This window comes from Lagenorhynchus albirostris, chromosome 20 (assembly GCF_949774975.1).
Source record: "Lagenorhynchus albirostris chromosome 20, mLagAlb1.1, whole genome shotgun sequence".
In the NCBI taxonomy this organism is placed as follows: domain Eukaryota; kingdom Metazoa; phylum Chordata; class Mammalia; order Artiodactyla; family Delphinidae; genus Lagenorhynchus; species Lagenorhynchus albirostris.
Window position 1 is genome coordinate 35,536,318 of NC_083114.1, and position 14,412 is coordinate 35,550,729.

A 14,412-nucleotide genomic window follows, 5' to 3' on the forward strand; every position below is an offset into this window, starting at 1 on the left:
GAGCACAATATATTTTTCCTGAAAGCCAATTTAGAAGAAATCTCTAAAATGAGATGTAAAACAACAGCAATTGAAATAAATAATCGAACTGAAAAGTCCCAAGCACTGTCAAAAGAAGAACCGTGTACTCTATCTCTGCAATAATAGGCATATAATAGGATCGTTTTCAGCCCATTTCCCCATCCTGCTGGGCAAGAGTTGGTTCAGATAAGGAAAAAGAGCCAAACAAACCGGGGTGGGGGTGGGGGGGTGGGGAACACCAGTTATTTTTGATGCCTGGTAAACAGCCTGCGCCAGGGGATAAGGCTTTTCTGGCTCTCAAATACCCATTCTTCCCTTTCCTTGTGTCTGTCCTCCTCCCTGGAAGCTGCGGGGTAGGGAGTTCTAAAAATAGTCTGTGAATCACGGCAGATAATATTGTGCAGCTGTTACATAAACAGCCAGCCCGCGCGGGCGCCGAGGGTAGGAACGGAAAATATCTGGGTCAGGGTTGTCACTCCGAATAGGTTCCCCCGGAGCCGGCCTGCGGGAGGCGCGGCCGGGAGGAGGCTTGGGCCCACGGGCCGGGAACAGCAGGGGAGTGGCGGGCGGCTCTCGGCGGGGTAGCCGAGGCAGCTGGCCGGGCGCGGGCGGCGGCGCGAGCTGGGCGGACGTGCTCCGCGCGGTCTCCCCATGGCGGGGAGCGGGCCGCGGCGGCGGCGGCGCTGACCGGCCGGGACTGGGCGGGCGGGCGGGCGGACCCGGGCGGGGGCCTGGGGCTGAGGGAAGATGAGCGCTCTCCTGGAGCAGAAGGAGCAGCAGGAGAGGCTGCGGGAGGCCGCGGCCTTGGGGGACATTCGGGAGGTGCAGAAACTGGTGGAGAGCGGGGTGGATGTGAACTCCCAAAATGAGGTCAACGGCTGGTAAGTGGGGAGCGGGGGAGGCCTAGGGTCAGAGCCCTCGGCCCGGGCGCGACCTCGGCCTAGCGCTGAACCCGACGCCCTCTAAGGCGTGGCCCGGCGCTCCGGGTCAACGAGGCTGTGCGCTCTGGAGGCCAGACCTGGCCCCCTCTGCCTCGGTTAGTCAGCGGAGCGTCGTGTCCAAATCCCGGCCCACGTGGTTCTGACCCGGCAGCGCCCACCCGAACCCTGGCGTCCGCCGTTCCCCCCTCCCCACCCCTAACGTCACCCTAATTTGATGCTCATCCCAGTTCTAGTCTGGAATTACTATGAAGAGCACGTCTGTGCAGAGCAAAAAGCATAAGCAACTGAGGAAATGTGGATCTTATAAACTAGCACGATTTCTTTTCCCAAGACTAGGGAAAAAAATCACTTGCATCCCTATTCTGCTTCTCTTGTCTCACTGCAGCAGTGATTTGCTACTACCTACAGCTGCCTGTTGCAGGAAGACCCATTCATTTATCCTATGGAGTGTTTGCTTTGTTTTCTTACAACAGTTTCAAATATGGGACTTCAGATGCCTGCATGTAGTTGAGTCCTTTCCAACTAAATAAGGGATCTCATTTTAAGATGTGCTGGTGGTCAAGTTTTAAGTTACTGAATGTGGTATTATTCTGCTCTTTTCACATTTAAATTTTAATTTTTTATTTGATCCAGGTAATGCTTAACCAACCTATATTGCTAGCTGAGAGTTAAAGTGAGTTTGCAAATGTTTTATTTTTTAAGGCGGAATCATACAGTTTGAAACTAAAAGGGACATTGGAGATGGGTTCAACTTCAGAGAATAACCTGCCCGAGGTCACACAACTTAATATAAAAGCCAGGACTGGAGTCGCAGTTTCCCGACTTCCTCACAAATCTATCTACGAACTTACCCTAAGGAAAACAGCCTGCGTAGCTGTCCAGAAAGCGAGGAAACAGTAGAAACTGCTTTTTTGTTTTGTTTAAAAGTGTTTGCAAACTAGCTTGCTTTTCTCTGTGTGTGCCATTTCTAGGATTGCTATGTGGTTCACAAGCTGTGAATCATTGTTTCGGCACTGGGAGGCAGTGTTGTGTAGAAGAATAAGCCTGGTCTTTCTTGCAGGTTCTTCTCCATTCCTGCTTAGATATACAACCTTGCCCGAGTCACTTCATTTTCCAGTTATTTCAGAAGAGTGTTGTGAGCATTTACGGAGATGCAGCATGATATAAACAGCTAACATTTATTGAGCTTGCTCCGTAGTGCAAACAAGCTTCCAGGAGCTTTATGTGTATTATCTCATTCACAACTACTCAGGGACATAGCTATTGTTATCCTCTCCATTTTGTAGGTGAGGATACTGAAGCCCAGAAAGATTAAGTAATTTTCCCAAGGTCACAGAGTTTACAGTAACTGATGGAGCTGGGAAACAAACCCAGCATCTGCCTCCAAACCATACTTCCTCTTTTTTTTTTTTTTGGCCACACCCAACGGCATGTGGGATCTAAGTTCCCCGAGAAGGGATCGAACCCACACCCCCTGCAGTGGAAACATGGAGTCTTAACCACCGGACCACCAGGGAAGCCCCCAAACCATACTTTCTTAACCACATAGTAGGTGCTCAGTGAACGTAAGTTGGTGGAACTATGAAGAGACTTTCATAGATTTAATTGGGGGAAGATGTCTAATAGGACTTCAAATGCAACATGCCCAGGGTTGAGTTCCTGGTCGCCCTAATTGTCCCCAGCCTGCTCCTGAGTCCTCATCTCAGCATCTGAGGTGCACAGGCCAGAACCTTTGGTGCCCTCCTTGCCTTCTGTCTTTCCCTCACACCCCACATCCAGTCCAGCCGCTAATCCTGCCAGCTCCACTGGCAGCGGTGTAGTTAGAATCTGACCATTTCTCACTAGCTCTACCACTGCACCTCTGGTGCAAAGCCACCATCATTCCATCACTTGGATTAATGCAGTAGCCTCCTAACTAGTCCTTCTACCCTACATCTTTTCTCAGCACAGCAGCCAGAGGGATCTTGACTTAAAACATAAGTCAGATCATTTCATTCTGCTCAAAACCCTTTAATAGCTCCCGTCTCACGTCGAGTAAAAGCCCACAGGGTCCTACAGTTTCGACTCCTTGTCCCTGCATCCTCTGTCTTTACCTCTAAGCCTCACCTCCGGCTTTACCCCCTTGCCCCCTTCATTCTGCTCTCCTGGCCTCCTTGCTTTTCCTGAAAACACCAGGCACAATGTTGATTCAAGGCCTTTGTGTTTTCGCTTCCCGTCATTTAAAATGCTTTTGTCCCCTCACCTCCTTCAGGTCTTAGCTTAGACGTCCCCTTAGTGAGTCTTTCCTTGGCCCTCAGTTTAAAATTGAGCCATGCCCCTTCCCTGTCTCTGGCATTTCCTAATCCCTTTCCTCTATTTATTGTCCTTGTAATACAATCTCTGTGTACCATAGTGTTTTGCTTATTTGCTGACTGCCTCAGTTTTCTCATCTGTAAAGTGGGAGAATGTTGATAATAGTAGGTTGTTTAGAGGATTAAATGGGTTGTTTAGAGGATTAAATGAATTAATATATGTAAAGCTTTTAAAACAGTGTTCAGCATGTAAAACATGTCTGTGTTAACTATTTTTTTCTTTTTTAACTATTATTTTTTTATTAAGCAGTGTGCTGGGTAATGGGATATAAAGGTTATCCTCAAAAAACATAGTCAGCAGCATAGAAAAGCAGAATGGTTACTGCTTTCAATTCTTAGCTGCTCAGTAACCACAATTTCTGCACAAATGAAATTTGTGCCTCTGGTCTGAAATACTTCCCAGCACTGAAAGGATGCCCAGTGCCTCTGGTCTGAAATACTTCCCAGCACTGATAGGCTATTCTGACTGCAAATTTAAAGCTTAAAGAGTTCAAGTTCAAAGATAGAGCTCCCACATCAATTGTACTTCAAGTGTCATGCATACCCCTTTGCTTTAAGGAACAAGTATAATAGCTCAGGAAGAAGTTGAAAATATTGCCTGGCTACAGTGCCTGTCAGTTCTGGCCACCCAGAGCTGCACAGGTCTGGACTATAAATGATGATCACTCAGGGTACAGGGCTGTGGGGGACGTGCTGTGTTGACTTAACTCCACTTTACATGGTGATGCTTTAGCTAGTTGGTTTGTCCCCAAGTGTCTCAGATCCACTGGCAGTATATTTCTTCCTTCACTCTCAAGCTTGTCGTGAACAAGTGATTTACTACTAGCAAGTGAGCACTTTATTTCCAAAAGGGAACATATTTTTCTCATCATGCTCCATTCATTTTTGAGTGCTTGCTTATCATTATAATTATTCATTTTCAGGCTTTCAAGACATCCACACACAAACACACTCTCAGCTGTAGTTTGGCCAGAATCAAGGATATATGGGATCCTTCTACTCCAAGTAATGCCCACCGTGTCCTTGGTTCACTCATTCAGCAAATATTAATTAAGTACCTGTATATTCAAGCAGATATACAAGCAGTACCTGTATATTCAAGCAGATAACGGAGCTTATATTTTAGAAGTCCATATCAAGACTCTTCCCTTATTTTCCCCAAATTGGCATTCTTTTCATCATAGAGTACCTTTTAAAGACATCTGGATAATCTAATTCTAATGGGTAATAGTTTGGAATGTCAAATATCACTCTGAAACATCAGTGGAGTTGCTCCCAGCCAGCCAGACAAGCTGGCTTTCTGTAAGTCATAAATATTAAGGTGCCCAGGGCAAATCAGCTTTTTCTTGGAACCAAATGTACTTTCTAGATAGTTATATTTCTCAGGTGGGTGACCTAATCCTCACTATTGAATTTATGTTCTATTCTTTAGCATATTTATATTCGTCTGTAAGCTCTGAAGATATTTATCTCAGTTCAATTAGAGAGTTGGTGAGTGAGGACATTTCAAAACGGGAGAAAAGTAATTTCCTTCCATAATAACATTCAGGTTTGGCAACTGGGGATGAATTTAGTAGCTCTATTAAGTTGGAGTATTGGCTAGCATGTTATTCTGTTTCTGTGCAGTGTTAAGATAATAGCTCTTTAGAGTGTGCATAATCCCTTCCTATGTGTACAATAGTAAATAATTAGTTTTACTTAAATAAGTCTAATACTTCAGAAGAGTTCTCAAAACTTTTGGCTGTTGATGTACATTTTTGAAGTGCTTTAGGAATTAAAGTACGTGTGTAGTGCCTTAAAGACAAGGCATTGCACATGTACTTTAATTCCTAAAGCACTTGAAAAATGTAGCCTTCTGGAGAGAGCTAGAGAAGTGAACTCTTAAAAATGGAAATTTGGAAATCCTTTTTGTGTGTGTGTGAAGGAGAGAAAAGGAAAGAGGAAAAGAGTAACTGAGATTCAGACAGGAATCTGCTGTAGTAATAATTTTAGTGGCAGAGCAAGCTGCAGATGAGAGATGGTTAGTAGCCTGATAATATTTAATCTTCAAGTGACATTTGGTGCATATGAAGCAAGTTTCCATAGTCTCTTAAAAGGAATATGGCCATGTAAAAACATATTTTAAAGAGACTGGTACAATCTAATGAGCGACACTGATAGAGTGAACTCACAGGATATCAGTAGAGTTATCTAGCCAGCCAGGCAGCCAGCCTTCTGAAAGCCATTGAAATAAAGCTCCGAGGATAAATCAGCTTTTCCCAAGGGCCAGAAATGAAATTGAAAAATAAATTTTAAGCATATTAAATATTTCGATCATCTGCTTTCTCAAAAGAGAAGTTAAGATTACCAGCCTGATTTTCTGGTTCTAGCTGAACTCTAACACGCTTGTATATATTTATGTACTGGTGTGTAGAATTTGAAATCCCAAATCACCTCTCCACTTTTTAAATCACTCTTTTTTTCTTTTCTTTGCCATAGGACCTGTCTACACTGGGCATGTAAACGCAATCATGGTCAGGTGGTCTCTTACTTGTTAAAATCGGGAGCTGACAAAGAGATTCTTACCACAAAGGGAGAAATGCCAGTCCAACTAACATCAAGGAGAGAAATTAGGAAGATTATGGGAGGTGAGTGTGTGTTTTGAGGCAACTTTTGATTTTGTCAACCTAATTTAAGACTTACGGTATTATTGTATATATTCTTTTTTTTTTTTTTTTTTGCGGTACGCCGGCCTCTCACTATTGTGGCCTCTCCCGTTGCGGAGCACAGGCCCCGGATGCGCAGGCTCAGCGGCCATGGCTCACGGGCCCAGCCGCTCCGCGGCATGTGGGATCCTCCCGGACCGGGGCACGAACCCGTGTCCCCTGCATCGGCAGGCGGACTCTCAACCACTGCGCCACCAGGGAAGCCCTATTGTATATGTTCTTGATGCCAAACAGCCAATCTGTTTGTATCTAAAAACAAGATAGTCTTAACTGTGCCAAGATAATTATTCCATACTGTTTCTGGAAAGGTAGGCATTATAAAGTTTTGGTTTTTTATCTGTAAACTTTAAGGTGATAAAAATGGTAACGATAACCGTGCAGTAAACACTGATCAAAATATTTGTTGTATACCAAAGGACACTAGCTTTCACAAGATACTCTTTGCTTTGTAATTTTTAAAGGGCTGTGTAAATGTTCTGTGTTTCCGTCTTTTTAAGTGGAAGATGATGATGATAACCATGACGACCTCCCTCAGCTGAAGAAGGAGTCAGAGCTGCCCTTTGTTCCGAACTATTTGGCCAACCCAGCCTTCCCTTTCATCTATACCCCTGGGTCGGAGGATTCAGCCCAGCTGCAGAATGGGGGCCCCTCCACACCTCCTGCATCACCCCCTGCAGATGGCTCGCCTCCATTGCTGCCCCCTGGGGAACCTCCCCTGCTTGGGGCCTTTCCACGGGACCACACCACTTTGGCACTGGTTCAGAATGGGGATGTGTCTGCCCCATCTGCCAAACTCAGAACACCAGAAAGCACAAAACCGGGTCCTGTTTGTCAGCCACCGGTGAGTCAGAGTTGCTCCCTGTTCTCTTCTGTCCCGTCCAAGCCACCAATGTCTCTGGAGCCTCAAAATGGGACGTACGCAGGACCAGCGCCAGCATTCCAGCCATTTTTCTTCACCGGAGCATTTCCATTTAATATGCAAGGTAACCTCTCATCAGCAAACAGCCTCTGCAACAGGGCAGGTGGTGTCCAGAGGTCTAGTGCTTTACTTCCTGGTTTTCTGAGGAGTGGGGGTGGGATTTATTTATTTTGCGTCTGATTACAGACTTACAGAAAAGTTGCAAGACTAGTATAAGGAACTCTCTTCACTCAGATTTACAAGTTATCTTTTGCCCTTTTACCCTGAACTACTTAAGTGTGTTTTTCCTAAGAACAAGGATAGTCTCTTACATAATCACCATATAATGAGAAGATTTAGAAAATATAACCTTGGGCTTCCGTGGTGGCGCAGTGGTTGAGAGTCCGCCTGCCGATTCAGGGGACACGGGTTCGTGCCCTGGTCCGGGAAGATCCCACATGCCGCGGAGCCCGTGCGTCCTGCAACGGGAGGCCACAACAGTGACAGGCCCGCGTACCGCAAAAAAAAAAAAAAGAAAAAAAGAAAATATAACCTTGACATAAAACTATTCTCTAACCCATAGTTTATATTTAAATTTTTGTCAGCTGTCTCAGCAATGCCCTTTGTGCCTATCTTCACTCCCTCTACTCCTGTCCGCCTCCCAGGATCAACCATTGCATTTGCCTATCATGTTGTTATAGTCTCCTTTAATCTGAAGCATTTCCTCAGCCTTTAGCTATCATTTTAGACCTCAGATTTTTGAAGAGTCCAGGCCAGTTATTTTGTAGAATATGATTTCCTTTCATTTTTTTCTGTTTATTAGGTGGTATTCTACTATAAAGAAGGGCTTTCCCTTCTCCTCCATTTGAACTCACTGATGCTTATTTTATTTATTGGGTTATAATCCATTAGTATCATTATTTTGATGTTCAAATTATGCCAGATTTGTCCAGAGGGAGCCCCTTGGAGCTTGTTCTTGTGTCTCTTGGACACGCCCATCATTCCTGGAGCACTTCCTTACTTTGTGGTACAGCAAGATGTTTCAGGCTCCCTAGTATAACTTTCCCCGCCCCGGCCTTGGAATCAGCTGTTTCTCCAAGGACCCCTGGTTCTTTCTGGTGGAGAATGGTATTCAGGAACCAGAACATGAACACTAGGTGTGCTCACTGCTGCTAGCATCATTTCTTCTAGGCTCACTCAGAGGACCGAGTTAGAATAGAAAGGAAAAAGCAAGCAAACAATAAAGAGCAATTGAATGATGAAAGGAAAGATTCACCAGAAAGATATAAAGTAAACATGCATGTACCTAGGAACATGACTTCAAAGCATTCTAGGTTCTCATTTAATTGTTACAACAAATCATAAACTGGGTATTATTATTTACATTTAATTTAATTTATTTTGGCCTCCCCGCACAACTTGCAGAATCTTAGTTCCCCAACCAGGGATTGAACCTGGGCCCTGGCAGTGAAAGCGACGAGTCCTAACCACTGGACCACCAGTGAATTCCCATTATGTACATTTTATTTATTTATTTTTTAAGAGTTTTTTTCTTGGCTGCCCTGCGCAGCATGTGGGATCTTAGTTCCCTGACCAGGGATTGAACCTGCGCCCCTTGCATTGGAAGCATGGAGTCTTAACCGCTGGACCGCCAGGGAAGTCCCTATGTACATTTTAGAAATGGAGAAACTTAAATGCAGAGAGATAGGTAATTTGCCCAGTATCACATATCTAGTACATGATAGAGCGGGGTTATACGCATTTGTACCACAGTCATTCAAGGTTCAAAAGATCACAAAAAGTAGAGTTGAAAGCAGCTCCCACAATTTATGACAAAAGCAAAAAACTCTCCATTGGTATTTTACATCAGCGATCTCCAGCCTTTTTGGCACCAGGGACTGGTTTTGTGGAAGACGGTTTTTCTACAGACTGGTGGGGGGAGGGGGAGAATGGTTCAGGTGGTAATTCGAGCAATGGGGAGCCCCAGAGAAGCTTTGCTCCCTTGCTGCTCACCTCCTGCTGTGCAGCCCCGTTCCTAACAGGCCGTGGACCGGTATTGGTCCGTGGCCGGGGGTTGGGGACCCCTGTTTTAAATGAAAAGTAGAAAATGAACATATGCTTCCTGGATATCAAGCTGCATGCTGACCTGAGAGGATTAGTAACGTTAAAAAAAAAGAAAAAAAAAGGCAAGCAAACACAAATATATGTACTTTTTTCTGTATTTCTATATCTACTTAATCTAGATCTTTTAAAAAAATATTAAAAACTGTAAATTAATCCTAATACCTCCAATTCCAGTCAACACCACAGGGTATAGTCTAGTCTTACCTTTCTTTTTCCATATCAGTAACTCCCTCACTTTGTTTTTGAGGACCTGTTACTGTTGTTGTTGATAACAGTGGCCCATGGGTGGCGTGAGGGATTCATATATAAGGAGCAAAGCAGACCCACTAAATGCGCATGGGTGCATGGCTTGGGCCATCACGGCAGCCAGGCTCAGAATTTAGGAGCAGACTGCTTAGATCCCAGACCCACGAATAATGGTATTTGTTTACTCTCAAAGCCAAAATTCCTCCCTTATTAAGGTATACTGAATTCGAGTCATAGTTAGACTTTAATTTTTATTAGTAGCTTATCTTTTTGCTCTTGTACTGTCTTTACTGCAAGGATTTTCATATCATAAATATCTTTAGATCCACAATTGTTAAGTCTTTATAGAGTAACTCTTGTACCGTTATCTTTCCCGTGCCCTCTTTTCACCTCGCTTCCCCTTACCCTGCTTAAGTGTTGTTTGATACCCAACCCATTCTCAAGCCTTTACCTGCTGCGCTCCAGCGGCAGAAGTAAATTGGCTTCCTGTATGGCTGGGATGGTTGTCTGCCGTCTCCCCCTGCCGCCCCTTTACTTTGTGAACCACAGTCTTAGATGTAGGGAGGACAATGCAACTGCACCAGCAGAGCCAGAACTGGGCCTGAGCAAACCATGCTGTAATATTGTGCTTTGTTTTCTCATTGGGTGGCACAGGCCTTAGCACAGGCCATGATTAAGGGTAACCATCTTCTGGAAAAGGTCTTAAATTACATCGGGTCACTATGCCAGAATCATTCATTAACATTTCCCCCCTTTTCCCTAGAGCTGGTACTCAAGGTGAGGATTCAGAACCCATCTCTTCGAGAAAATGATTTCATTGAAATTGAACTGGACAGACAGGAGCTCACCTACCAAGAATTGCTCAGAGTGAGTTGCTGTGAGCTGGGTGTTAATCCTGATCAAGTGGAGAAGATCAGAAAGTTACCCAATACTCTGGTAAGAAAGGTAAGAAAGGTCTGTTAAGTGGTTGCTTTTTCCATTTGGAAAATACCCAGCTTCCTCCTTGGGTATGTGAGTCATAGTTGAAGAAACGAGAAGAGAATAGAACAAGAGCAAAGGGTGTTTTTCCATTGAGCTTTCTTTCCTCTACTGGGCCTATAGAGACGTTGGCATTTCTGAAAGTGGTAGGATACCAGAGAGAATGTTCTGAATTTACCATTCACAGGTACCTATTTTTGGTTGTTTCTCTTTAGTGATCTGTAAGGATTACCTTAGTGCACTATCACATGTGCCTTGTGTTTTATAACATAAGAACCAGCCTAAATTATAGTGCAAATCTACATAGATACATGTGTGGTCCTCCCAACATCTCTGGGTTCCCTGAATGTCAGGCTTCTGGCTTCTCGGGGCCCCTGAGGAAAACATCCCTGCACTGCCTCTCCCTTCGAGGTGTGCTTATCTTGTAGCATCTGCTGTTAAGGCCTTCTACCACTCCAACGCAGTTCATGCTCCTGGGGAATTTCCTGCACTATCACTGGTATCAGCACAGCACACCAAACACATAGAGACAAGCGGCTCCTCTTAATCTGTTTAACCTATTTTTGTTTTAGGACAAAGATGTTGCTCGACTCCAAGATTTCCAGGAGCTGGAACTGGTTCTAATGATAAGTGAAAATAATTTTCTGTTCAGAAATGCTGCATCCACACTGACTGAAAGGCCTTGCTACAACAGGAGAGCTTCAAAACTGACTTACTAATGCAGCAGGGACTTTTATCACTGAGTACTGTGACAGTGTGCATCACCTCTGGGCCAAGGACAAGCCATTTATCTAAATGCCTTGGATGCCCCGGAGGGCCCCTGGTGCCACTGCGTCGGATACACTAACATCGTTCTGCCAAGGTAGGAAGCCCCTGACCCCGAGCAGCGGTGCCACTCTTCTTGGTGCACAATAAACCTATTGCTGGAAGCTGCGAACAGCTGAGAAGTGGCCTGGAGAGGCAGAAGCCGACGGTTCTATATCCAGTGTGTTTTTTGTGCAGAATGTAAGAGAGTTGTCTAACAGAAGCTGAGGGAGAGCAGAGCCTATTTCTAGCTAGTCCTGTTGACAGTGCACCCGAAGGGCCGGGAAGCGCTTCTCTTGGTGTTGCATGTTCACGACTCTCCAGAAACGTGGACTAGAGAGGAAAACTGGGGAAAGCACAGGTACTGGACATAGGAATTTTGGTGTGACTTGTGGCTGTGAGGTTTCACATAACATAGTTATAAATGTTACTCAGGTTAAAATTATTTAAGAATACAGTTACCTAATTGTAAATATGCTGTTAACCAAAAGAGCTTCCCCTCCCTGACTTTTTCCATTGTAAACACTCGACTGCTTCTGTCTCTAGATTGCCGTTGCCTAGACAGTCATCTCTGCATTAACGCCCCTTCGTGGTCACTAGAGGGCTCTCTAACGCCTTCTAAAAGAGCAACAGCTTTTTTTTTTTTTAACTGAAGCGATCCCTGTCTTCGTGTTTCTGTTTAATTGCACCGAAAGAGAAGAGCACAAACATTGCCAGTCCATGTTCTCCACTTTCATTTTCCACTACAAATGAAAAGCAATTTTCCAGACTGAATCCTTTGCTATTTTAAAGGTTATTGTGGGAAACTGAGCTAAAAGGAGTTAGCATCTTTATTTTTGTATCAAAGATAAAGATTATTTTGAAACTATTGGGATTTTTACACAGCTCTGAAATCTGTTGCTTTTGTAAACAAGTTGCTTGATCTTGGGCATCCTCCACAACCACCAACCCACTTAACAAAGTCAGTTGTGAGTCGGCCAGGCTTTGTTCTCAAAACAAACAAATAACCTGATTAAACTCTTGAGCATGGCATAAGAATTTTTCTAAAGAACGCATTTAAGGATTCTTTTCCTTCCCTTCAGTGTCATTAATGTTAAAAAGAAAAGCTACTGTCTTGTTGAAATAAACAGCTTAACTTTAGAAACAAGAATGAGCACACTTAAACAGGAGAGCAGGGGTTTGAAGCCAGCTGTTGAAGAACATCCCTGCTGTCTTAAGAAGCTTTTCCCCATAGTGCCTATTGTTTCCAAAGAAACTTAACTTCCTAACTGTGTTAATTTTATTGGAACACTACTGATTGAGAGAGAATGTGCAGAAGATGTCAGTGGAAGAGAATGTTGTGCTAAGCTAATGGCCTCCTGCTGCTGCTTAAATGCTGAGCTGTGGTTGAGGTGTTTTCAAGGCCAGTGTGGAGTCACTCTGTTCAGTGACTTAATTGTATTACAGCAATTACGGATGGTGAGTTACTCACCCTTGTGCAGTGTTTGCCTAACAGAGTGTAAAGGTTATTTATTACTCACTTTCTCTGAAGTACTTTAAAGAAGAAACTTCCCTTGTGTTTCAACCAGTCAGAAGATAGTCAGTCCAAACAAACTAATCCTTTTTTTCCCCTTACCTTTGAAAAAAGTTACAATTTACTGATACAGTTAAGGCTAGTTTTATCCTGGAATAAACAAATTCAGTATTAATTCATGTCTAAATCATTGGGGTTAATACTCTTCCAGCCATCCAGATCAATTAGAAATTCTTGGAAGCTGTTGAAGCCCCTGGCTGGGAGGTGGCCTACAGAGGAGTAGCTCCAGGGCATTTCCCGGGCTTGGAAATGGAGGCCCCGGGAATCTCCAGTGAGAGAGGGGCCCTGCCCCGCTCTCTCTTCTCCCTTATAAAGTCCTCTGTGGTCAACTGACTCTTGCGTATGGCAGTGAATTAGACTGCACAGCTGCTGGTAGGTGAGTTTAAAGTCTTAATCTATGCATTCAGAGAAATATTTTTATATGCTTTGTGTAATTTATAACAAGGATTTTTTTTTAGCTTTGTTAACTGTGAATTCGCCCCTCCTCCTCCACTGCATATTTAAAGCATGTGCTCACACTGTGTGTAAACATTCACTGAAGATTTTTCTCTTCGTGAACTGCTGACTGTTCAAGCATAACAAGTATTATTAAAATTAAATATTAACTGACCAAACCCACATTCTTTAATTTTGGCCTCCTAAACAGCACTATACTTCTAATAATACGGGGTTCAAATTGTTGGACAGTTCCAGGGAGAAAACCCTCTGGAGGAAGAATAGGAGGGACTGGGCCCCGCCTGAGCCGCCTCCCTCCTGCTGCTGCGGTGGCGTGCACGCCTGTCAGTGGCACCGGAGACGGATATCTTGTGCGGGGTCTTCCTCTCAGTTCACAGCAGTCAGCTCCATTTCCCCAGACTAGCTGAGCCAGCTAGATGGAGGTCATCCTCTGTTAACCACATTTTTTGATTATCCTATTTACTTTACACAACTGAGCCTCCCCTTTGGGCTGTCAGCACCTGTCAGGGCCTCAGTGAGCTCAGAGGCACACTCCCAAGACAGGAGAGGAAATACAGCCTTACACCTTCAGATCTTTAGCTGAGAATGATGCCGAATGAATCTGCATTTCTGTTGGTTTGGGGCAGCTAGAGCCTCCCAAGCCGGACGTCATGCCAAATCGGCCCGATAAATCAGGGAGCACAGCAGAGACCTTTTCTTAGCTCCAAGGAGAGGCAGAATAATTTGGGCATTTGTGCTTTCATACTCGCTTTATCACAAGGATGGAAGTCTTCTTCTATGCACTCATAAACATCCTGGGCAGAAACAGCCTGCCAAAAAAATGTGATTAACCTTTAACAAATAGTCCTGCAGCACAGGCTGGCCCGATGCATATAGAAAAATCAGATCAAAGGAGCCATCTCCACACCTACTGCAAACCATTTAGGGTGGAGGAAAAACAAAAAAGCCATCACCCACAACCAGTCACATGATACCAAGAGTAAAGTTTGAAGAAATGAGAGTCAGAGGAGACCAGAAAACTTAGTAAGGTAACAAAGAGAAGAGATCCCTTCCAAATAGAAGGCCATGTGCCAGGTAAATTCTGACCTGCAGAAAAATAAACACTTCATTGGCTTGCTCAAAAAAAGCAAATTTAATTCACTCCCTCATCTCATTGACCAGCCCGGGACTGTCAGGAGAGGGGGCAGCCTCTGGCTGCTCTGTGTTCCAATATTCACCTTCAGCCACAGTGAGGAAGATGAATGACTTGGAGACCTCACTGGTGACGGGGACCTGTCCGGAACAGACTGTTAAAGGGGCGAGGAAATAAAGCACC

General features: G+C 44.4%; 1 protein-coding gene across 1 annotated transcript; it reads left to right on the forward strand.

Annotated features, from left to right (window-relative positions):
* Positions 1–734: 734 nt before the first annotated feature.
* On the forward strand, positions 735–13,255 carry ANKRD40 (ankyrin repeat domain 40). Its single transcript, XM_060132742.1, has 5 exons — positions 735–902; positions 5,792–5,940; positions 6,516–7,001; positions 10,050–10,231; positions 10,837–13,255. The coding sequence occupies exons 1-5, from the start codon at positions 769–771 to the stop codon at positions 10,981–10,983; spliced, it is 1,098 nt and encodes a 365-aa protein (XP_059988725.1). The 5' UTR covers positions 735–768; the 3' UTR covers positions 10,984–13,255.
* Positions 13,256–14,412: the final 1,157 nt, after the last annotated feature.